Genomic DNA, 24119 nt, shown 5'->3' on the forward strand with positions numbered 1-24119 from the left:
TTGGATAAAATCACAAGGGGTAAGCCTTGCATTTTTGTCAAAATTGATGGGCTAAAATTGGATAAAATCACAAGGGGTAAGCCTTGCATTTTTGTCAAAATTAATGGGCTAAAATTGGATAAAATCACAAGGGGTAAGCCTTGCATTTTTGTCAAAATTGATGGGCTAAAATTGGATAAAATCACAAGGGGTAAGCCTTGCATTTTTGTCAAAATTGATGGGCTAAAATTGGATAAAATCACAAGGGGTAAGCCTTGCATTTTTGTCAAAATTGATGGGCTAAAATTGGATAAAATCACAAGGGGCAAATAAGGCCTGCACCTGCTGGATAAGAAATAAAAGTATAAATGATTAGAGGTAAATGGTTCATCTGTCATGATTAGGCCTCAAGTATCAAATAAACAAATAAAAAGGATGAATAAATTGTTCAGAAATGTGTTTTATTTATTGTTGAAATCAATTATGAATTGTATTTAGTAAAACAAACTAATAACCAGAATCTATGTGTGAGATGTAAACAAAAGATAGAGTGCATTTTACATGTTGAAATCAAAACCACTTTTTGACATCTGATCTGGCCTGACGAAAACGAAATCCCAGTGGCACAAACAAAAGCACTCTCCGGCTCAAAAGTGCTCCCATTGTTACAAATAATAAAAATATTAATTTGTTCAATGAAATTGACACCATTATAAAGTTTGATAATTATCAAAATTTGTGACCTTAAATATTTTCAACACTAATCAGTTTTATAGCATAATTTGCCTCAATAGAAATGCCTCAATAAGCAGACACAATTATTATTATTAGAAGAAAAAATAGTACTTTAAAATGTAAAGCTTTCTCATCAGTCATAGAAAAATATAATTTTAATCTACCATATTTGCATTTATATATGAATGTATCATTAGTTTTGTTGTATGAATATAATGTTGGCGGGTAGTTTTTCAAGATAGTAAAAGCTACCAGGCTATAAGAATAGAAACAATAATACTGGAAAAAACATGTCAAATGCAAAGTGCAGTATTCAATTCAAATACTGCTAATGTTATAGAAAGGCACCATAATTTAATACAACTTAGTTATTTATATATATAACAATTGAAGGTAATCATTCTTAAATTTAACGGCAATACAAGCCTATTTGGTTAAAAAGAAGTACCAGCAGGTTTCGATAGTATAAAGCATTTTGAGAATTTGTGACCCGCTACCCGAAAATTAGTCAGATGTTGACAATTTCAAGGATTGATTTGTATGCATGGCTGGAAAGAACACACCAGCTGCCAGCAGCAGTTATTTGGTATATGTCTAAGCTTTGGGGTGTGTCGCGTTGCTGAGTTAATCCTGTTTGAAATTAGCCAATACATGTACATCATTTTTTCTGAAAAACGAATTACAAGTAAAGTGATGTTTTAAACTACCATTTCGCGTGAAAGGATACAAATTAGACATAAGTATGATCACAAAATTGTTGTATCCATAGCTTTATAGCCTAAAGGTAAGTGTTCTCAAGGTAACCTATGCAACTAAAGATCTTAAAAAGTAGTGGGTCACATTTCACTACAAAGTAGTGTGGCTACGAAAAAAATATAATTTTTTTTTATATCAGTTTTTATGACCCAACATTTGAATGTGAAAAACGTTTCTGTCAGATTTGTTTCTAAGATTGTGTATTTAAGTTATGGATTAATCTTCCTGATGGGCGTAATTTACCACTACAGACTTTTTGGAATTATGATCTCCCACATTCAAAACTTCACTCAAATTTAGCATGGGGTGTTTGTTTCATGTGTGTGCACAAGTCAACCAAATCAATATTCTATAAAATTGTCTTGATGCAATTAATGCATCTATTAGAGTTTTTTTTTTCTCCACACAGGAAAGTATAATTATTATCCAATAATTGGACAAATGCATCACATAGTGATAATAAAAAAAAACTGATAATAACAATAATAACAATGATTAAAGAGTTGTAAAGCGCACATATCGGCCTATAATGGCACCCAAGGCGCACAAAGAAACACAAGAAACACAAGAAACAGTAATTAAACAAAATAATGACAAGCATGTGTAATTTTGGTTCATACTAGCATAAAAAGACAAAAATATCAACAAATAATTTGTGAATTGAATAACTTGCATCTTTGGATTCATGAATGAAGGAATAAACACTTGTTCATTGATTCTGATGTGTTACTTTGGCCACATCTTATTGACCATGTAACCTTTGCTTTCAAAAAGAGCGACCTTGCACATTCCAGGTCATTTCCTGGCAGGCAAGATACCACATAGGTCATGAGAAATGTTACATTATGTGTACTTATTTCCCCATGATTTGAGGCATTGCGTGGTGAGGTATCAATATATATTTGGTTTGTGGTAACACCATGTGTGTATCTACTTGCCACGTAGAGTTTGTCTTTTAGAGAACTGTCTTTCTATATTCTACTATCGCGGAGTAGATTTAACAGATTGTTCAAGAAACCTCTCAGCTCTACAAAGTAATGTCCTGCTTTTTAACTACCTGGGTGGTAGGTATAGAACATTTCTAACATATCTGATTTTTTTTCTTCGAATCCTCATATCATTATTATTAATATTAAAATTTAAACATTGGCTTGGTGATTCAATTATCAATGTTTATTTATAGGCTTTATTATAAAGATGCTGGTTAAGAAAAGAAATATTAAAGTCAATAATTATTTACACTTTTTATTAAAAGTTTTAATTATTTTTTTTAGTTTTGGTAAATTACTTTGGTAAATTTTAAAATCTAATAAAAATTATTTTGAATAAAATGAAGACAACTACTGGCTACAGAGTCATACAGAGTCTCACAGAACACTTTTAGTCACTGCAGATGTTTTCTTTCACGTATGGCTTCACCGGGAAATCATAGGTTGTCAAAAAGCCGATAAGTTTTACAGAGTTTTGCACTAAATACGTCTTTTAAACGAAAAGGCATTCATGAATGGAAAAAAAAGAGTAGTGTCTCATTCTTAAACTGCTGTTTAAAACTTTGCAGGGTCGTGGCCGTGCGATTAAGGCCCTCGCCTTCGGCTTGGGCCTACAAACCTGCCGGCTTTAAACGGCAGCTTAAGAACTTGTCGCTACCCCTTCATTCCCTTAATTATAATCATTAAAACAAGTTTACATTGGAATCATATAAGGCGGTGATCAAATAAAACTGAGATAATTTGTACCTGGGGTCCCATTGAGGAAGACGGCCGACTGTTGAAGAATCTTTAGGTGTTCCTTTCTAAGTGGTTCTGCAGAGCTAACCTCAGGACGGACAGACCAAAGTCTGCGTCTTCTTTGCTGATAATCATGGCCGGTTTGATTCGGAACACCTGTGTGTCATGAGATAAAAATAACAAAGCATTGTTTAGAATTTTCAACTGTTAAGCCTGGTTCATACTTTCTGCGATTGAGATACAAATTTTGACGCAAACTATTTGTTGCAAATTTGTGACATCCAAATCTGACTGCAAGTATGAACTGGGCTATTAGTCTTAAAGTCACTACTACTAAGGGAATAAATGAGTTTACAGGCAAAGAGGTCTTAAAGGGCCATTTCAAAATGACAGGGTTATGGTCATGCGATAACGGACCGAGCGAATTTCACAACCCTACAATTTATAACCATTGTTATTTAAGTTTGAAAATCCTAAGACGATTTCTGTCAAGTTATTGCTCCAGTTTGTGAAGGGTCAAGATTGCATTGTCGTTCAACAAGTAGGGTATGAGACGCAATCATTCTATGATGTCTATCTATCATGACATTCCTCAGTGGTCAATATGCAAGATATTGGTGTTGTGGAAGACCGTTTTGTATTTCCTTTTTTTAGAAATGCAAGCCCACTCAAGATGCTCCTTAAAGCTCGCGCAAACTTTATTTTGGCGCTCTATAAACAACTTTTTATATGATTGACTGATTGATCGATCTATCTATTGATTGACTGATAGATTGATTGATTGATTGATTGATTGATCAGTCAGATTGATGTCTGAAAACTTACGTTTCCATGGATACCTCCCTTGCCAATAAGGACGCCCATATCCTTAGCATCTTCCCATATTGGTCCCATTTGGTCTGGTGGAAGAGGTGTTCTCGATTCCTGCAAATCCAACATAAATTAAATGAGAGATGAGTTGGGAAGAGAATTTTTAGTTCAAGGGTAGGTATACAATTGGTAACCACTCTCCAAATTTATGGCAAAAACAACTTACTTGGTTATAAAGTACAGTGGATTTCAATAGTTAAGGGGTTTTCTGGAAAATGTTTGGCAGGCTTTGTCTCAGCTTTTGCAAAAAAAATAAAATAAAAAATAATTCCCTATGGTTGGCATGAACACACCCTATTACAGAATCCTACTCCTTAAAGGCAGTGGACACTATTGGTAATTACTCAAAATAATTATTAGCATGAAACCTTACTTGGTAACCGGTAATGGGGAGCTGCTGATAGTATAAAACATTGTGAGAAACAGCTCCCTCTACAGTAACATAGTGTTTGAGAAAGAAGTAATTGTCCACGAATTTGATTTCAAGACCTCAGATTTAGAATTTGAGGTCTCGAAATCAAGCACTGAAAGCACACAACTTCGTGTGACATGGCTATTTTTTCTCTTTCATTATTATCACGCAACTTCGACAACCGATTAAGCTCAAATTTCCACAGGTTTGTTATTTTATGCATATGTTGAGATACACCAACTGTGAGGATAGTGTCTACTGTCTTTAAAGGCAGTGGACCTATGTGATAATTACTCAAAATAATTATTAGCATAAAACCTTACTTGGTAACGAGTAATGGGGAGCTGCTGATAGTATAAAACATTGTGAGAAAGGGCTCCTTCTACAGTAACATAGCAGGCCTGATACTTCACGGAGGCGATTGCCTCCGTGCCCCTGGTCATTGCCTTGGTGCCCTTGAAATGCTACAGTACAAATTTACAATTTCCTCATAAGGTGCCCTTTACCAAGGAGAAAATGCCTTGGTGCCCTTGTCCTTTCAAAAACGAAGCATACAGGCCTGACATAGTGTTCGAGAAAGAAGTAATTTCACACGAATTTGATTTCGAGACCTCAAGTTTAGAATTTGAGGTCTCGAAATCAAGCATCTGAAAGCACACAACTTCGTGTGACCAGGTTTTTTTTCTTCTCTAATTATTATCTGGCAACTTCCCTGACCAATTGAGTTCAAATTTTCACAGATTTGTTATTTTATGCATATGTTGAGATACACCAAGTGAGAAGACTGTCTTTGACAATTATCAAGTGAGTTTAACCCTTAAATTTTACAACACCATTAAATTTATATGACCACCTGAAAAATTAAGCCCCCTTTTAAATTGACTTTTTGTGTTTACGGAATTTTTAGAGGTCTGTATCTACAACAATATATTAATATATTTTAAAACTCCTGTAACTCTCATGCATTCAGTTTTCTCAATAGGGAGTTTACGTTTTCGACGATGGATGGTTCTGCGATGGTTTTTCAGCCAAACGTTGTTGTCGTTTTCAGTACAACAAATATTCATCCCAAAAATGAGGGACGACCGTCCTTAAAGCCCACGCATGCGCAGATGACGCCAAATGTCATCATTACCGTCGCAGAACCATCCGTAATCCTCCCTAATCATACCTTATCAGTCACCATCTCAACCCCGATCATGAGACCCTTGCCTCGGACATCTCCAACAATCTCAAACTCATCTCGCATCTTGGCTAGCTCCAGCAGCATGTAGGTGCCGACGTCTTGGCTGATTCCTTGGGTGTTCTCTTCTTCAATCACCTTCAGGGAAAATCCAGAATTGCAACAAGATGAGAGTTGCAGGCTTTGATTTCTAATTTGCTTATTTTCAGTGGTGTACATGTACTTAAAGACAGTGGACACTATTGGTAATTGTCAAAGACCAGTCATCTCACTCGCTGTATCTCAACATATGCAAAAATAACAAACCTGTGAAAATTTCAGCTCAATTGGTCGTCGAAGTTAGCGAGATAATAATGAAAGAAAAAAACAACCTTGTCACACGAAGTTGTGTGCTTTCTGATGCTTGACTTCGAGACCTCAAGTTCTAAATCTGGGGTCTCGAAATCAAATTAGTGGAAAATTACGATACTTCAAAGGAAGCCGTTTCTCACAATGTTTTATACTATCAACCTCTCCCAATTACTCGTCACCAAGTAAGGTTTGATGCTAAAAACTGCCTTTAAACTTATTTTGTGTAATTTTCTTACGGTGTTTCTACTGTTATGCGCCCTCGAACAGGCTAATCCTGGAGTGAGCGCAATAAGAAAAGACTATTAATAGTGAACCTGCGGTTACAACCGAGTGTAATTTGGTTAAAGAAGGAGTGCTGGATCTGAAAAAGTAAGCTCTGTTCCTCTTCTTTTCTCCTGAAGACGAAGAGAGATACTGTTTGAACCGTCAAGACCACACCAGCTCTTTTCAGAGCTAACACTCCTCCGTAAGATATTTAACACATGATTGTACCTGCAAGCTAACCATTTTGTTTTGTTATTTCTTATACCTTGCATCTGGTTAGAAGATATTTAAAAATAGAAACATGGCTATAAGGAGAGGCAATTGCCTCCATAAAAAGTATGGCTTGCAAGATAAAAAAACAAAAGTCAAAATACAAAAAGGCACTGGGTAACCATACAGAGACTTTTCGTCTGAGTAGGGAGAAACTCTGGATAAGGCGCCTTCAGATCATTCAACCCCATAGCGTGTCATGGCCGAGGGGTTAAGAGCACCGAATGCAAGCACTGGTGTTTGATCAGCAGAGTGTGGGTTCGGATCCCGGTCGTGACACTTGCTACATAAAATTGGGGAGGTGGTGCTTTCTGCTCGAATTGATGATACCCAAGCCTACATTCGTATGGACTGTAAAAGGGGTAACCCTGTTTCAGCCCTAGGAGTAGGTGGCCTCTGGAAAATATAATTGTATCCCACACCTTGAAGTGGCCTTCAGGCCTTGTGTGTCGTCGGGCGACTTGCATAAAAAAGGAAGGAAAAAAAAAAAAAAAAAAAAAAAAACATTTTGGGTTACTCTCTCTGAAGTAACGTAATTTTTGAGGAAGAGGTAATTTCTCACTAAAATAATATGCACACAAATTCGTCCAACGAGAGTGTTTTTTCTTTCATCATTTTCTCGCAACTTCGATGACCAATTGAGCCCAAATTTTCACAGGCTTGTTTAGTTATATGCTTATGATGGGATACACCAAGTGAGAAGACTGGTCTTTGACAATTACCAAACGTGTACAGTTCCTTTAAGCGACATGAGCACTTTTATGGATTTGTGCGCTTCATAAGTTTTCATTATTTTATTATTAACATTGAAGGAAAAAGGAAGGCTACCTCTAAGACTGCTTTTCCAACGGCTCCAGCAAGTGGGTTGCCTCCATATGTGTTCAGATGCAGGGCCGATTTAAGCGTCTTGGCAATTTCTATGATGAAATAAGATAACAGACCAAAACTTCAAGTGAAAGTCAAGAATGGAAATGGAACATATTCAACTTTACACTCTCTTTGTTTTTTTAAACCGACTGATGAGATTGTTTATATCATCCAGGTTGAGCGCTTTTGAGGCAGCAGACTGGCTCCACAAGCAGGGCCCAATTTCATAGTGCTGCTTAGCGGCCGATTGTGTGCTTACTATGTATTTCCTTTATAGCGCTGCTAACTGTAAGCACACAAAAAGGCATACTAACCTTCCTGTGCTTACCGCATAAAAATAAATGACGTCACAATGCAAATCCATGGTAAACGCACAATATGGCCGCCCAATTTTATTTTTTGCTAACCTGTAAAATACGCTTGCCTTCTGCTTGCACCTTTACAAATTTTTCTGCAACAGCAAGCATAAAAATAATTTGCTTACCGTTAAGCAGAGCCTTGATTAAAACAGGATTACCAACCATATTTTCACATGAATTTCAGGGTAAGCGAACAACAGCTGAATACCAGTAACAAGCAATATGCAACAAATGAAAATTTGGATGGTAATCCTGTTTTTATCAAGGCAGAAATTCCATGCTGAGCTAATCTTGTGTGCTTAGCAGCTCTATGAAATTGGGCCCTGGTCTAACCAAAAGCCCCTAACACTCACAACCAGCTGTGCGTGTGACAGCTCGTCACCATCAACACAAAAGCTCGGAATTAAAAATTGTGTTCTGCAAAAGAAACAATTTTTCATCTTCTAACCCGGTGCCTCTTATACAACACAATACATGTACAGAGGTGTAGCACATGTCCTTGAGTTAAAGAGGTTACGACTGTATAACTGTAACCAGAGGACATGTGCTACACTTTTGTCCAACAAAGGTGACTGCAGTCACCTTTACTCACTTGGTGGAGTGGGAGTGGGGATGGATGGGGGGGGGGTGGGGGGGGGGGGTTGCTGAGAACCACTGAGCGCCTGCCAGACTTTAAATTCTTACCTGGAGTGGTGACCACTGCAGCCAGTGGGAAGCCATTGCCGATGCCTTTTGCTAAAGTCACTGCGGGAAACAAAACGGAAGAAGCTTACCAAGACACTCCATTATCAAATTAAGTTTTTTGATATATATGATTTGAGGCATTCCATGGTGAGGTATCAATATATATTTGGTTTGCGGTAACACCATTTGTGTATCTACTTGCCAGGTAGAGTTTGTTGATGCACTTATTTTCAAAACGGATAAGAGTCCTCATGAAGATACAGGAACAAATAACAAGCTTCTGACCTCATTAAAATGTACTAAAATGTTGATCTTTAAAGGTAGGGTCAAAGATTAAAATTAAAAACCATTAAAACCTACATGATGAATAGCACCGCTAATGATGACAGTAAATTTAAAATATTTTTTTTAGGATTCCCCTAGAGGTAGTATGGTTTGGCAATTGTTTTACCCCAACAAATTTGAATCTGAGAAACGATTCATGCATGATGTTGGAAGGATGGTTTCCCTTAACGAATGTCATAAATAATTTTCATTATGTAAAAAATCAAGAAAGAACCAATCTTTCAGGACTTCACATAATGTCAGAGCGTGTTAGTTTATGTTGTGAAACTACATGTACTAAATATTGGTAAAATATCGTACCTATGTCAGGTGTCACATCATGTGCTTCAAATCCCCAGAAGTGTTCTCCTGTCCTACCGAAGCCCGTCTGCACCTCATCAGATATACACAGGCCCCCCTTTTCCCGGATCAATCCAAATGCTTCTTTTATGTATCCCTTGGGGAATTGGACTGCACCACCGACTCCCTGGGTAAGAAAACAAAAATATGGGTTTAGTTGAACATGTTGAAAGAGTACACTGTTTATCTTTATTCTAGTTTAAATCAGAACTGTAAAATCATTCAAAAAGGGATTTTATTGACTTTGCTGCTACCAATTAATTTGATATAGTCTCTAAAAAACTGAATGTGAGAACACCACTCAAGAAACAAATTTTACTCAGTGAACAGACACAACACTCTAGAAAGCTGGGGGCAACTTGGATTCGGCTCTCAGTTAGCCTGGACTCTTAGGTAACCCGGGGAGATAGTCAGACTTGACTCCAAGGTAGCCCAGAGGACTTCCATGACAAAACATGTCAGCTTCTTAGGGTCACGGACGGATGGGAGATTTAACCGAGTCGTCGCGTCCGCATTGGACTTTCTGGCTCGGTTAAACTGACCTCCTCAATCTTCCTGGGCACCTTTGGCTTGGTTAATCTACCCATTCGGGTCGGGTAAGTTACCTGGGAGGAAAACTTCCTGGGCTGTTCGCATCGGACTTAAAATGGGTAAGTTACCCATTGGCTCGGTTAGTTTACTTACCTAAATTAAGTCCAATGCGAACAGGGCTTAAGGCAGTCTGGCTGGCTACTCAAACTCTATTCTTAAGTTGCCTAGTACATGTAACACTAGACTCTTAGATAGCCTGGCAAGCTATGGTCAAACCTGGCTCTTAAGTACAGGCATGCAACTGTAACTTCACCAAAAAAAAAGGGAAAAAACAAAATTTCAATGATTTTGTGTAATAATTATCAATTCTGATTGTCAAAACTGAGATTAAAAAAAGAGGAAATCAGCTGATCCGAGGAAAAGTTGCATGCCTGTAAGTACGACACAGTGAAAAAGGCAAAGATAGATTTGCAGCAACGAACATTCATGTTTCAAATACCTGAATACTTTCGGCAAACATTCCTGCAACTTTTTTAGGTACCGAGAATCGTAGGAGATCTTTAAGTTGATCGATGTACATGTCTTTGGCGTAGCACTGACCAGCAGCACAATCACAATTTCTTATCGTCTACAGGAAGAAACAGTCAATGTTGAGAGTAAAGGCCTTCTAACAGGATGTGACGTACGTACAAGAAAAACCTTTTTTTTCTAATACATTTTATAATGTCCCAAAGAAAATTATGTGGAAAATAACAAGTGAATTGAATTTGGATTTTACCCTCACACAGGTGTGTTTTATTGAACCCTGTAAACTAAATACTTTTGCCAAGTTCAGTTAAAAAAAAATTAATCGCCTGTTTTGTTTTTGTTTACTAGAACTTGGAATAGTACCGAGTACAGTGCTAAATTCACATCGGTATAACAACAAAAGCCAAATTATATTCTTTATCCCCAGAAGCAACGATGTACATAGCTTGAGTCCAGGGCCCAATTTCATAGAGCTCCTAAGCACAAAAATTTGCTTTAGCATGAAATTTCTTCCTCGATAAAAACAGGATTACCAACCAAATTTCCAATTGTTGCATATTGCTTGATACAGGTATTCAGCGGTTGTTTGCTTATCCTGAAAATCACTTGGAAATTTGGTTGGTAATCCTGTTTTTATCAAGGAAGAAACGTCATGCTAAGCAAATTTTTGTGCTTAGCAGCGCTATGAAATTGGCATGATGTGCGTTCATTGCATTGCACAATTACATGCACACCAGTGCAATTTGACTCTGAAAATGGCGAGCATGGTATACGTCTAGGCATGTCACCCAGGTGCATGCATGGAGTCAACACTGTTAGATGCAAGGTATTAGTACTAGGCCACTGACGTATAAATATATGTTTATTGCAACATGGGGATACAACAATTAATTACAGACCGTGGACACTATTGGTATTGTCAAAGACCAGTATTTCCACTTGGTGTATCTAAACATATGCATAAAATAACAAACCTCTGAAAATTTGAGCTCATTTGGTCGTTGAAGTTGCGAGATATGAATGAAACAAAAAACACCCTTGTCACACAATTATGTAAATAGCGTAGTTTCAAGTTGAAATCGTGGTTGCGATTCTACATGTTTTTAGAAATTATTTTTTACTGTCTTCTATTTTAAAACAATCATTCGTCGTCAGTTTAAAGACACTGGACACCTTTGGTAGTTGTCAAAGACCAGTCTTCTCACTAAACATATGCATACAATAACAAACCTCAGTGTGAAAATTTGAGCTCGATTGGTCGTCGAAGTTGCGAGATATGAATGAAATAAAAAACACCCTTGTCACACGAAGTTGTGTGCTTTCAGATGCTTGATTTCGAGACCTCAAATTCTAAACTTGATGTCTCAAAATCAAATTCGTGGAAAATTACTTCTTTCTCGAAAACTACTTCACATCAGAGAGAGCCGCTTCTCACAATGTTTTATACTATCAACCTCTCCCCATTACTCGTTACCAAGTGAGGTTTTATGCTTTCAATTATTTTGAGTAATGACCAATAGTGTCCACTACCTTTAAAAAGGCACCATTTTCTCACCTGTACAGGAGAGTCTCTGCAGTTTGCCCCTCCCCATGGCCCTCTGAATGGATCAGGATTAATCACATTATGATAACCGTACCCACCAGGAACATTATAAAGCCAATTACCGAGGGATGTTAAACCTAGAAGGTTAGGGCTGATCCCATGGTATGCATTCCTGAAATAAAGAACAAAATAATCAATGATTTTTAACTATTATTACAAATATTTTTTATGAAAAACCACCCATCATCAAAATGGCCGGTCAGCACTTCAAGTACTTCACTTAACCGACTACGGGTGTCAACCAAAATCAATTGTTACCAAGGGCGTTGTAACCTTAGGGCTGAAACTGGGTTACTCCCTTCACAGTTCGTAAAGAAAGCATGTGAATCAGTCAGTAACCACCATGACTACTGTGGCAGTGTCATGGTCGAGCGGTTAAGAGCACCGGATTCAAGCACTGCTGTTTGATCAGCAGGGTGTGGTTTCGGATCCGATACTTGCTACATACATAAAATTAGGGAAGGTAGTGCTTTCTGCTCTACCGGCCAGGCTTTCCGACTGATGATACCCAAGTCTACATTTGATGGACTGTGAAAGGGGTAACCCTGATTCAGCCGTAGGTGGCAACTGCCTCTGGAAAAAATAATTGTAGCCCACACCTTGAAGTGACCTTTAGGCCTTGTGTGTCAGGCAACTTGCAAAAAAAAAAGAAATAATAAAAACTATAGACTAGAGAAAGTTGTTCATGTGCATGTAGTTGGTGATTGGGGAGGGCCTAGAGAATCCTTGTTTGTGGCACAGGAGAGAACAAATGCACAACTTTACACAAGTACTGAGTGTATACAGTGCGGTACCCGCTGCCAAAACATAGGATTCGAACTGCCTCTAGCTACCGGGCAACCTCGGTAGTCTAGTTGGTAAGACACTGCTCTAGAATTGCAAGGGTCGTGGGTTTGAATCCCACCCGAGTAACATGCCTGTGGTATTTTTTCACAGGACTCGGGAAAGTACTGAGTATATAAAATGCTAACATACATTCGAGAGAAAATAACGAGGAAACCCACCCTTGTTCGACGTGTCATGAAGTATGTTTAAAATAAATCGGTAATTCTCGATATCGAGATTCAATTTTTTTAAAATGTTTTCTCAAAAAGTAAAACATTTCATGGAATAATAATTATTTCAAGAGAAGTCTTTCACCATTGCATTTTGTAAACCCTTTAAGTTATTTGTAAATGTGTGAACTTTTTTTTCTTTTTCTTTTCCGAAAGTGTCCACAGCTAAGAACCTAACCACAGCCACAGCGGTGAGAGGCGAGCGTTTCAAGCACTAGCCTTCCATTTCCACCCAATGGTCTACAGCGCTAGGGTTGCACCTGTCAACGCTTACCTTAAACTAATGATGTCATATGCACCTGTATGTAGCCTGGCCATAGTCACTGCCAGATCGTTTGCTTCAGTGCCACTGTTCACAAAGTAAACATTCTGGAATCAAAGAGACAAAGTCAAGAATATTTTACAAAACTGGGCTTTGTCACACGAGGCAACTTTTGCAGGCAACTTGGAGGCAACCAGCTGCAGTGCATGCTACAGGATCACTTTGGTAGCACCATAGAGGTCTCTGTCCTTCCTCTATGGTAGTACACAGTCAATTTTAAAGGCAGTGGACACTATTGGTAATTACTCAAAATAATTATTAGCATAAAACCTTTCTTGGTGACGAGTAATGGGGACAGGTTGATGGTACATGTATAAAACATTGTGAGAAACGGCTCCCTCTGAAGTGCCATAGTTTTCGAGAACGGAGTAATTTTCCACGAATTTGATTTCGAGATTTTAGATTTAGAACTTGAGCCCTCGTGTGACGAATGTGTTTTTTTTTGTTCGTTTTTATCTCACAAGTTCGATGACTGATTGAGCTCAAATCTTCACAGGTTTGTTATTCTATGCATATGTTGAGATACACCAACTGTGATGGCTTGTCTTTGACAATTACCAATAGTGTCCACTGCCTTTAAGTGTATATATCTCTACATTTATATAGGATTAAAACAAAATTGACAGTTCTGAAATCCAAAAGTATACAGTGTACACGTACTTTGCCTTTTATTGTACAGAAAAAAGAAATGTCCGTAGAGTGACTGGAACACAGAGCAGTACGTCTCAAGTATTTCACAAGTTAGCAGGAAATTTTGCTTACACACTTGTGTCTATATAATCCCAAGTCACTTGGCATTTTTTGCTTACACAGTTAGCGCAGAATTAGCGCAGAATTTGGGCAAAAAGAGGCATGTGTACCATGTTTCTCATGTCAATTTCTTTCTGTAGTGAAACAAATATATACTCACTTTAAGGTTTCCAGGCATTTTAGCAACAAGCTTCTCTGCATACTCATAGATTGCTGGAATCATGTAGATGTTAGTGGTGTGCCAGATCTTATCAATCTGCTCATGTAGAGCCTTGTTCACCTTGCTGAAATAAAACAGGAAAGTACAAAATTTTTACTATCACTATTTCTAAAGGTTATTTTAATTTCTTGAATTTGATAAACAGTACTGGGCAGGTATAATATGTGGTCTTTGGAATTTTTTTTAATACTCTTTTGTCGTCAGCATTTTGTGTAATTGTCTTGCCCTTGTTTCTTCTTTGATGTTTATTTTTTATTTATTTTTTTTTTTTTGTGTGTTTTCTTGTCTGTATAAAGGCTGTTGTCTACAAGCCACGGCTTATCTAACAGCCTCATGCTTTCGCTCCTGTCTTGTACATAGTTAATTCCTAGTTATTAATTTATTATTTGCTTTTAGATTATATTGTTTTTTTTGTGTAATTTAATACACTTAAGATTTGTTAAATTTCTATGTACTGTTTAATTCTCACAATTTTTTTTTTTTTTTCAACAAGAGTATGGAATAAACGTTTATTGAATTGAATTAAAAAAACTCTATTGAGTCACGGGCTGACCTACTTGTATGTACAAATGATAGTTTAATACTTATAAGGCCATATATACATGTACATGTAACTAAACAAAGTTGTGATTTTTCCCAAAGGTAAAAATAAATTGGAAAAACAGACTTAAGTAGAAAGGTTATCATCAGGATTATCAGGAAACTCATGATACTCACTTCAAGGTTATCATCAGGATTATTAGGAAACTCATGCTACTCACTTCAAGGTTATCATCAGGATTATTAGGAAACTCATGCTACTCACTTCAAGGTTATCATCAGGATTATTAGGAAACTCATGCTACTCACTTCAAGGTTATCATCAGGATTATTAGGAAACTCATGATACTCACTTCAAATTTTAATGAGACCCAATTGAAAGAAAACTCACGACAAAGTGTGCCCTCTACAGTTCACTCAGCAGTAGGCCTGGGCGAATTATTCGAATATTCGGTTCATGGTGAATAGGTTTTCCTATCCGTAACCGCGAATGCCTTTTTTTTCTTAACCGGATATCCGCATAGGGCGCGAATACCTATTTACAAACCGGATAATTCTGTAATTACAACCGAGTAACCGGATATTCTTTAGTATCCGAATATCCGCGGACGTCGGGCGACAACTGATATGAATGTTTTGTCTGAATCCTTATGAAACTTCTATTAAGACAGCATAAAACAGCATAAATTAAGTATTTAACTATGCTCACCTCCGTGAAGAGTTAAAACAATGACATTTCTGACGTAATTTGTTCAAAGATTACAAAAGTTTTCCTTCACGTAGAGTCAATCACGATCAAAAGAAAAAGCAAATCGCCATCTTTAAATTAGATCCGGTCATTTTTATGAATGAACCGAGTGACACTCTCTAAAACTAATATCAATCCGCCCATAAGATCTCATTCACAAACAAACAGCGCCCTCTAGCGGAAAAAAATAAATAAAAATAATTTTTTTTATTTTTTTATTTATTTTTTAAATAGCGCCCTCTAGCGGCGAAAAAACTATTCGAATATCCGGTTAATTTCGGATAGTTGGCCAGCGGTATCCGAATAACAAAATTTCACTATTCGCCCAGCACTACTCAGCAGAGATAATTTTTTCTAGAAAAAAGTCGACCAATCAAAGGCAGTGGACACTGCTGGTAATTACTCAAAATAATTATTAGCACAAAACCATTCTTGGTAATGAGTAATGGGGAGAGGTTGATAGTATAAAAACATTGTGAGAAACGGCTCCCTCTGAAGTAATGTGGTTTTCGGATGGAAGTAATTTTTCAAGAATTTGATTTTGAGACCTCAGATTTAGAATTTGAGGTCTCAAAATCAAGCATCTGAAAGCACACAACTTTGTGTGACCATGGTGCGACAAGGGTGTTTTTTCTTTCATTATTATCTTGCAACTTCGACGACCGATTGAGCTCAAATTTTCATATGTTGAGATACACCAACTGTGAAGACTAGTCTTTGACAGTAACCAATAGTGTCCAGTGTCTTAATTCCAACTCGAATTTCATTATCAAGTTGGCAGTTTAGGAACTAGAAAACGGCCTCACAAGAAACAAACCCCAAATAAACATCTTATGCAATACACAAAGTGGTGAAACACAATCTTGTCTGTATTTCTCCTGTAGTCACTCAGCTGGCTGTGGCAAGCAAACCATGAGTGATGTGCAAAAAAAAAAAAATTGTATTCTGGGTTAACAACTTGATGATAGGCAACCCAAAAACTTGTTTGGCTTTTTTCCCCATGATTAACTGAAAAAAATTGCCTCTGATGGGCAAATCGTAGCCGGTTGCACTGGCCTACGAGTCGATCAGAATCCAAACGATCATTAAATCTAGAGCAAAATCCCAACAAAAACATTAACCAATCTGAAGCTCTCGTATCTGTTGTTAACGTTCAAACAAAACCAGAAAGCAGTGGTTGCACGGAATATAAACACACAAAGTGTTGACACATCCGTTTTCGCTTTGTATCCGTAGTGTTGTGAAACCTCTCTTGTTTGACTGTGTACAATGCAGATAAATTTGTCACGAACCGGTTAATACACTTTAGACTACAGGTTCACATCCTGTTCTTGTCAATTTCTCTTGACCCCAAATTTACCTACGTACTATTATGTGCTTTCTCAGTCAGTTTCCGCTGAGGCTCACTACTTGTTACTTTAAAATGAAACTTTCAAATAAAATCTTCAACTCACGGATGACAGTGCCCAACGCTTACGGTGACGATTCCTGAGAACAGATCGAGATAACGTTTGCCGTTCGAGTCAAACAGCCACTGCATGTAACCCTGGTGGAACATCAACGGTTTCTTGTAATACTCTAAGATACCTGGATTAATGTTGTTTGTCCGTACATTCCTTGCGGCGTCATAAGACATACCCTATACAGGAAGAGAAATTGGGGTAAGAGGAGTAGGCCTAGACGGCTAGTATACACATACATTGTATTGACTGGTAAATAGTGCATGTCTAGTCCAGAAGAGGGAAATAGGCCCTTCTTCTGGTCGGTCACAGGCTCAAGGGGGATGGATAGGCATGCACTATTTACCAAACTATGCCAGTCCGTGTTTTATAACATCTCAGACTTAAAGCCATTGGACACTTTCGGTATTTCAGTATTGTCCAAGGCCCACACTTCGTGTACACAAACCTGTGAAAATTTAGGTTCAATCAGTCATCGGAGCCAGGAGTAAAATAGTGAACTTTTAATTTTTTTTCTGTTCCAAAAGTGTCAAATGGCTTTAAATGTGAATAAGAAAAGGTGACAGGTAGGGCAAAAGCAGGTGAATGAGCCAACAATGTACAAACTGACCTCATACTCTGTTGCTTTAAAGTCTGTATCAGGAACGGGAACAATGTCAGGCATTTGAGGCACTTTGGAGCGCTGACTGCTTACTACAATAAAATCAATAAAATGTTGTGTTAGGAAATGATTGCTGAGGAAAAATATTGCGTCCTTTTGTCTAGTTTTAATTATTAAAGACACTGGAACTTAATGTGAATAATAATAGTAGACCACGCAAACAGAGTTAAAGACACTGGACACTATTGGTAATTGTCAAAGACTAGTCTTCACAGTTGGTGTATCTATTATGCATAAAATGACAAACCTGTGAAAATTTGAACTCAACAGTCGATGAAGCTGCGACATAGCAATGAAAGAAAAAAAACACCCTTGTCACGAGAAGTTGTGTGCTTTCAGATGCTTGATTTTGCAAATCATTACCCCATATACAGGTACCTAAACATGACTTTAGTTTTGTTGAATCGCTCGCCCTTGGTGGGGTGGACTAAATTGGATTAAGAGCCAACCACTCAAACTGGTCTAGCTACAACACTGCCCTTGACAATTACCAAAGGTGTCCGGGGGTGGGGGGGGGGGGGCGATTTCTCAAAGAACTTAAGAACATAGTACTAACTTAGGACTAGTACTAGGATATATCAAAAACTTACTTAAAGTAGCTCGTCTGACTTGAGGTAAGACTAGTCTTAACTCTTTGTAAAATCCACCCCTGACGTTTAAATGAAAACACCATGACAAACAGAAATTCCCAACAAATCATTATTGAGCTCACCACTGAAAGGACTCGATTGCCGAATGAGCCCCATGAGGTAATTACTACATCGTAATCCCTTCATCTGAAGACGTACTCTACCGAGCTGATGCATTGTGTTGGCCTGTCAAAGAAACAACAGTAAGGAATATTAATTTTGGTTTAACCCATTAACACCAATGTGTGTTACCATCGTATATAGACCATGCCAACTCTGTTTACAATAAGTGTGACCTTGTACATTATTTGGGTATTCTGGCAGGCAAGATACTGCACTGGTCATTTGGGAAAGTTTACATTTTGTGTCATAATTTCCACATAACTCCAAGGGTTATGAAAGTAAAATCTGGACTACTTTTTGAGATGAGCCCCCTTTCATCATATCAACAGTTGATAAGAATTGGACAGTGCAATCTCTATAAAATATAACATTTTATGTTTTTTGTCCAGTGAGCTGTGTACAAATCATGCATGCAGGAAGTCCAGGCTCTGTGGCTCTTTTGTAAACATGTGACGTCACAGGTCACATCGTCTATACTCAGTACTTTCCCGAATTCTGAGAAAAGAAATCCCAGGCATATGTATTACTCATTAGGGATTTTAACTCATGCCCTTTTCTAGCAAGACCATCAAGATTGCCCCTAGAGGCAGTTCAGAAAACATTCTAGCACTTTGAAAACTCCGGTTTGGGACGGTCAGTGTGTGTTTTAATAAGTTTTGTTATAGATTGCAACCATTCATCTGCTTGATTGTCCTGGAGCAGAAGGCAGCATCAGAGTCCGTTTTGTCCCAGCAGCCAGTCATCTTTTTGTTTCTTGTCCCAAGTACATATGTATAGATTAGTCCCAACGGTACCTGGAACCATGTTACATGTGGTTTTGGGATGGCACACTTGTACACAATGTACTTGTTATACCTCTGTACAAATTGTGAAGTTTGATTGGTCGAGAACCAATCACATGCTGTGCAACAAATACGCCTGTATCATGGCTAAAGATGCGCGCTACGCGTAATGCACAGTGCGCTGGGTAACATGAAAAGTGATATACACCGGTGTTCATCACCTTGATCGTTCCCACTGTTGGTCGATTTCAAGCGCTGTGTACGAAACACACGCGGGTTCGAGCGAACAGGTGAAGAATTGTTTCTTATTTGAACTGTTCGTCTGCTTATTAAAACATGATTAAACTAAATGCACTGCTCCGTCTTAATAATGTTTGAAGATGACAACAGAACTTCGAGAAGAGGAATAACAATGTTACCAAGGTATAACAAAACAATTGTTGCACGCTGTGACTGGGGTCCATGGGTTTTGTACACCCTAGGTGGCAAATGGCACCCTCGGCCTCGCCTCGGGTGCCATTTTCCCCCTCGGGTGTACAAAATGCCATGGATCCCGTCACAGCGTGCAACAATTGTATAATGTTGTAGTGGGACTGTACAGGGTAGCTGCCCACTGTCAATGGTCCGGTGAGTAGCTCCATGGTCTGAGACACAGTTTAAGACATTGGACAGTCCGACACTACTCGTAATTGTCAAAGACTATCCTTCGAAGTTGGTGTATCTCTCTTGCATAAAATAACAAACCTGTTAAAGTTTTAGCTAAATCAATCGTCAAAGTTGCGAGATAATAATGAAAGAAAAAAACACCCGTGTCACACGAAGTTGTGTGCTTTCAGATGCTTGATGATTTCGAGACCTCAAGTTCTAAATCTGAGGTTTCGAAATCAAATTCGCGGAAAATTAATTCTTTCTCGAAAACTACATTACTTCAGAGGGAGCCGTTTCTCACAATGTTTTATACCATCAACCTCTCCTCATTACTCGTAACCATGAAAGGTTTTAATGCTAACAGTTAATTTGAGTAGTTACTAATAGTGTCCACTGCCTTTAATGTTTAAACAGTTTTCAAACCTGGCAAGCATGCCTGGTGGCTTGCACTGCTTTAACAGTGACCCCATAAATAACCATCCACCAGATAGTTGTGTTGGCCCTTGGTGGAATAAAAATAAAATTGATTTATCGGTTACCACTAAAACTGTTCTAGCACAGTGACTGAGCTACATGCTGAGAACAACAATACAAAATTTCTTTCAGCTTTGCAGCATAGCTACACCAAGGTTATTATCCTGGCATAGTGGCAAGCTAGAGCACTGGAAGCCCCTATTACTCCAATGTGTACTTAGCTACATGTAGGCCTATAATAATGACCTTAACCTTACCACTGCAAGCAGTCAAAGGTTGCTCGATGTATGACCATGGAGAAATAGACCTTCATCAAGCTATCAAGATCTTGGTCATGATGTTCCCTGTTTCCAATAACTGTAATTGATGCTTGGAACATTCATTGCACATGGCACCAAACTATTATTTCGTCCAGCCTCAGTTTGGTAACAATGAGTTGGAATGCTGTAAAATCCAGAAGGCCACACCATGATGATAAAGGTCAATAACGGTCTGACCATTCTCTGGTCCGATCCCTTGCTTTCTGAACGAACTCTGGAACCAATAATTGGGTCACCCTACGATCATGTTGGGGTTAGTACCATGTTAGTACCAAGTGTACAGGCGACACAACATTATTACAAGTTAGTTCCATTTCGCTCTGGGTTCTGGTAATTTTTTATTTTTTTCCCAAAAATATTTCATCAATGGTGTTTGAGTGTTAAGTATTTATTAGACAATGAGGATCAAGCTCGTGCCCTTAGAATTTATGTCATGATTTTCGTAAGTGTTAAAAATGGAGAAACTTGGTGACTGGTAGTCGAAATTGTACGTGTTGGACCAAATTCGTGTTTGTTGTTCGAACCTCGTAACCCTCAGGCTCCGCCATCGGGAGGAGGGTTACGTTATCGCAACTATAAATTATTTTGCATTTTGCTAGGTTTCATTGATACATTATAATAATTCAAGGGTCATTGTTTGAAAAAACAAAACAAAAACATTACCAGGAGGGAGGAGTCAGTCATTCATCGCTTATCAAAAATTGACTGACCGATTTTGCTTAATGGCCAATAGGCATTGTAGGAAGGAAAAGGAGCACTGACCGTGTAAGCCCCTTTTTTCTTCCCATAGTACCTTTCGGCAATTCACAGGGATGAGAGTCAATGCCGACTACAAAGTTTGAAACTGGGACTCAAATCTTAGGGGGTACATTTTGTACATTGAAATGAGTTCTAGATTCCAAGGAGCTTTTGGGGAAGTGCTAGAGAAGCAAATGAAAGAGCATGTCTTATTTAATTTGGAGAATACAGCATTTTTTCATTACCAGGTAGACTTAGAAAAAGTCTGATATCCGACAAAAGACTAAAAAAAATCTCATCCCTGAATTGAGCGAAATCAGCCAGGTAATCACAGTAAGGTTTGATTCTGGGTCAATGTTTCTTACTGATTTTTTTTTGCTAGTATTTTTAAATAAAATTTCAACTTGTTTTTTTTTTGGGCACCCTGAATGTAAAAGATTATATATACACAAAAAGGAAACCGCCAACTTATACCTAGGAAGGGCTAAATAATTTGAATCCCACTCTAGACAATTCTTTGTTCAACTCCCAAATACTAGAAAAACACCCTAAATATGAACATGATTTACTAACTTCTCAGTTTGAGGTTTCGCTATTGACCCCTTTCACGCACATCACACGCGGCGACTGATGCCACGCTCACCATGTTGGTGGTCAATAGGCTTACGTGTAAACGCCCCGTCACCTAAAAATGCGCACTTCATTGAATAACACACGTTGACATTAACCACCAAAATGGCGCATCCAAGATTTATCTGATGACGACATCAGGTGAAATGGGTCAATAGTCTCCATGAACGATCGCAGAACGAACCTCATAATTCTAGGTAGACTCAGGAGTAACTGCCGATAAAAAGTAAGTAGGCCTATTCTCAAGTAGAAATTTTTCCTCACAAGTCAAATAACATGAGCTTACCACGGTCAGCTACCTAGGTGAGAATTTTACGAACAGCAGCAGTCAGCAGTTTTTCTGGTCCTCAAACAAGGCCCTTTAATGTCGGCAGACTTTTGCAACAAGTTGATCGAATCCAGCAACACAACGATTTCCTACTCTGTGCTCTGTCACACTGAGCACCGACTCCTGGTGTTAGGGCTAGGCAACGCAGTCATTCATCTGCATCCTACTACTCTACAGTATACAAAAGGCTAAATAAAACAAAAACGTATACCCATAGTATGGTAACCGTCCGTGTAACAGTAAACTGGTAAAGTGTAACTAGTAAAAGTTGTTGTATGTAACACCAGTTGCCAGTGGAGCACGACGTGTCACGTCCGTCAACTCAAGGCCCTGGTCACGGCTACAAGTTACAACTTATTATATAATACACAATGCATAGATTAATACCTGGTGGAACGGAATGATTTCACTGTCACGGAGATTTGGACCTGATAATGATTAAGGATTGCTGGCTGCAAGCGGTGTGTGTGGTTGACCCGACCGTGGGCTGGACCTCCCCACAGTCTAGTCAGTGTCAAAACGTCAAAACAAGATAAAAATTAGATACATGTAAACCATAGTTGAGAGGAAGGACAGCAGCATGGATAAATAAACTGCAACTGGTTGCAGCGCCCTCTGGCGTGTGAACAAGAACAGTCATTTTTTTTTTTTTATAAGGTTCGGGTGTGGGCGTCTCGACCCATGAGAAGGGGGGTGGGGGAGGTACTTAAAAGTAGTTGGCCCTATTGATGTCAGTGTCCTATAAAGGAGTATGTGTCGTTCTTATCAACACTTTATCTAGGGAATATAAATGTGTGATGAGTCGGTCTGCACCTCGTGTTATGACTGGGTTGTCCATGGCAATTGCCAACAGTCGAGTGACGACGAAGTCCATTAACAACGGGCAACTTATTTTCGAATGACCTCAAATTAATATCATAGATTATAATACTTGCATCGGGATGACAATTTCTTTTGGGGTTTACCTATGCATCGACGTGTGTTATAATAAATAATTGTATGGAAAGTCGCATGCGCAAAGTATAACTTGTAATAAATCACATCATGGTCGGAAAGTGTTCTGTTCAAACTGAAATGTACATGTATAAGTACCACTTTTTTAATAGAAAACATTCGTTGAACGTCTAATCAGTTCAGATACTACGTATTTGTACAAAATTTAAATTTAAGAAAACAAAATAATCTACTCTTCTGGCCGTGCCGACTTGTCTTTGCGGAGCGGGAGTCTATTATAAACAACATTTAATAAATAAGGAAAAAATAATATAATGTTAAAGGCAGAGGACACTATTGGTAATTATCAAAGACTAGCCTTCACAGTTGGTGTATCCTAACATATGCATAAGATAACTAACCTGTGAAAATTTTAGCTCAATCGGTCATCGAAGTTGCGAGATATTAATGACAGAAAAAAACACCCTTGTCACACGAAGTTATGTGCGTTTAGATGGTTGATTTCGAGAACTCAAGTTCTAAATCTGAGGTCTCGAAATCAAATTCGTGGAAAATTACTTCTTTCTCGAAAACTATGGCACTTCAGAGGGAGCTGTTTCTCACAATGTTTTATACCATCAACCTCTCCCCATTACTCGTCACCAAGTTAAGGTTTTATGCTAATAATTATTTTGAGTAATTACCAATAGTGTCACTGCCTTTAAGCGTCCCCGTCCGCTTCCATTTTTAGAGGCCGCCTGCTAAATTTTGTTCTTTCTTTTTATAAATGAAAATACTTGCAATAATTTTAACAGTCTCAACAACAAAAACAGTGTTGAAAAACTAGCCCCAGCCATTAGTCTTTAATGTGTCTGGTGAACATTTTGAAAAAAGAAAAGCCTGAAAAAATACTTGCAAATGAAAATACTTGCAATAATTTTAACAGTCTCAACAA

General features: G+C 38.2%; 1 protein-coding gene across 2 annotated transcripts; it reads right to left on the bottom strand.

The window, feature by feature from the left end:
- Positions 1-25: 25 nt before the first annotated feature.
- On the bottom strand, positions 26-22802 carry LOC139935102 (alanine--glyoxylate aminotransferase 2, mitochondrial-like). Of its 2 annotated transcripts, none has more exons than XM_071929564.1 (14): positions 22619-22802; positions 18272-18374; positions 17509-17591; positions 16893-17077; positions 14091-14214; positions 13133-13227; positions 11756-11915; positions 10172-10300; positions 9103-9268; positions 8458-8517; positions 7376-7464; positions 5651-5800; positions 4023-4121; positions 26-3353 (listed from the first exon to the last, which is right to left on the bottom strand). In XM_071929564.1, exons 2-14 carry the CDS (start codon positions 18363-18365, stop codon positions 3249-3251), a joined length of 1539 nt encoding a protein of 512 aa, XP_071785665.1. In that variant the 5' UTR covers positions 18366-18374; positions 22619-22802; the 3' UTR covers positions 26-3248. The 2 variants fall into 2 exon arrangements, with proteins under 2 accessions (XP_071785665.1, XP_071785666.1); XM_071929565.1 differs by lacking the exon at positions 22619-22802 and adding an exon at positions 22190-22419.
- Between the last annotated feature and the right edge of the window lie 1317 nt (positions 22803-24119).

Source organism: Asterias amurensis, chromosome 3, assembly GCF_032118995.1.
Source record: "Asterias amurensis chromosome 3, ASM3211899v1".
In the NCBI taxonomy this organism is placed as follows: Eukaryota; Metazoa; Echinodermata; class Asteroidea; order Forcipulatida; family Asteriidae; genus Asterias; species Asterias amurensis.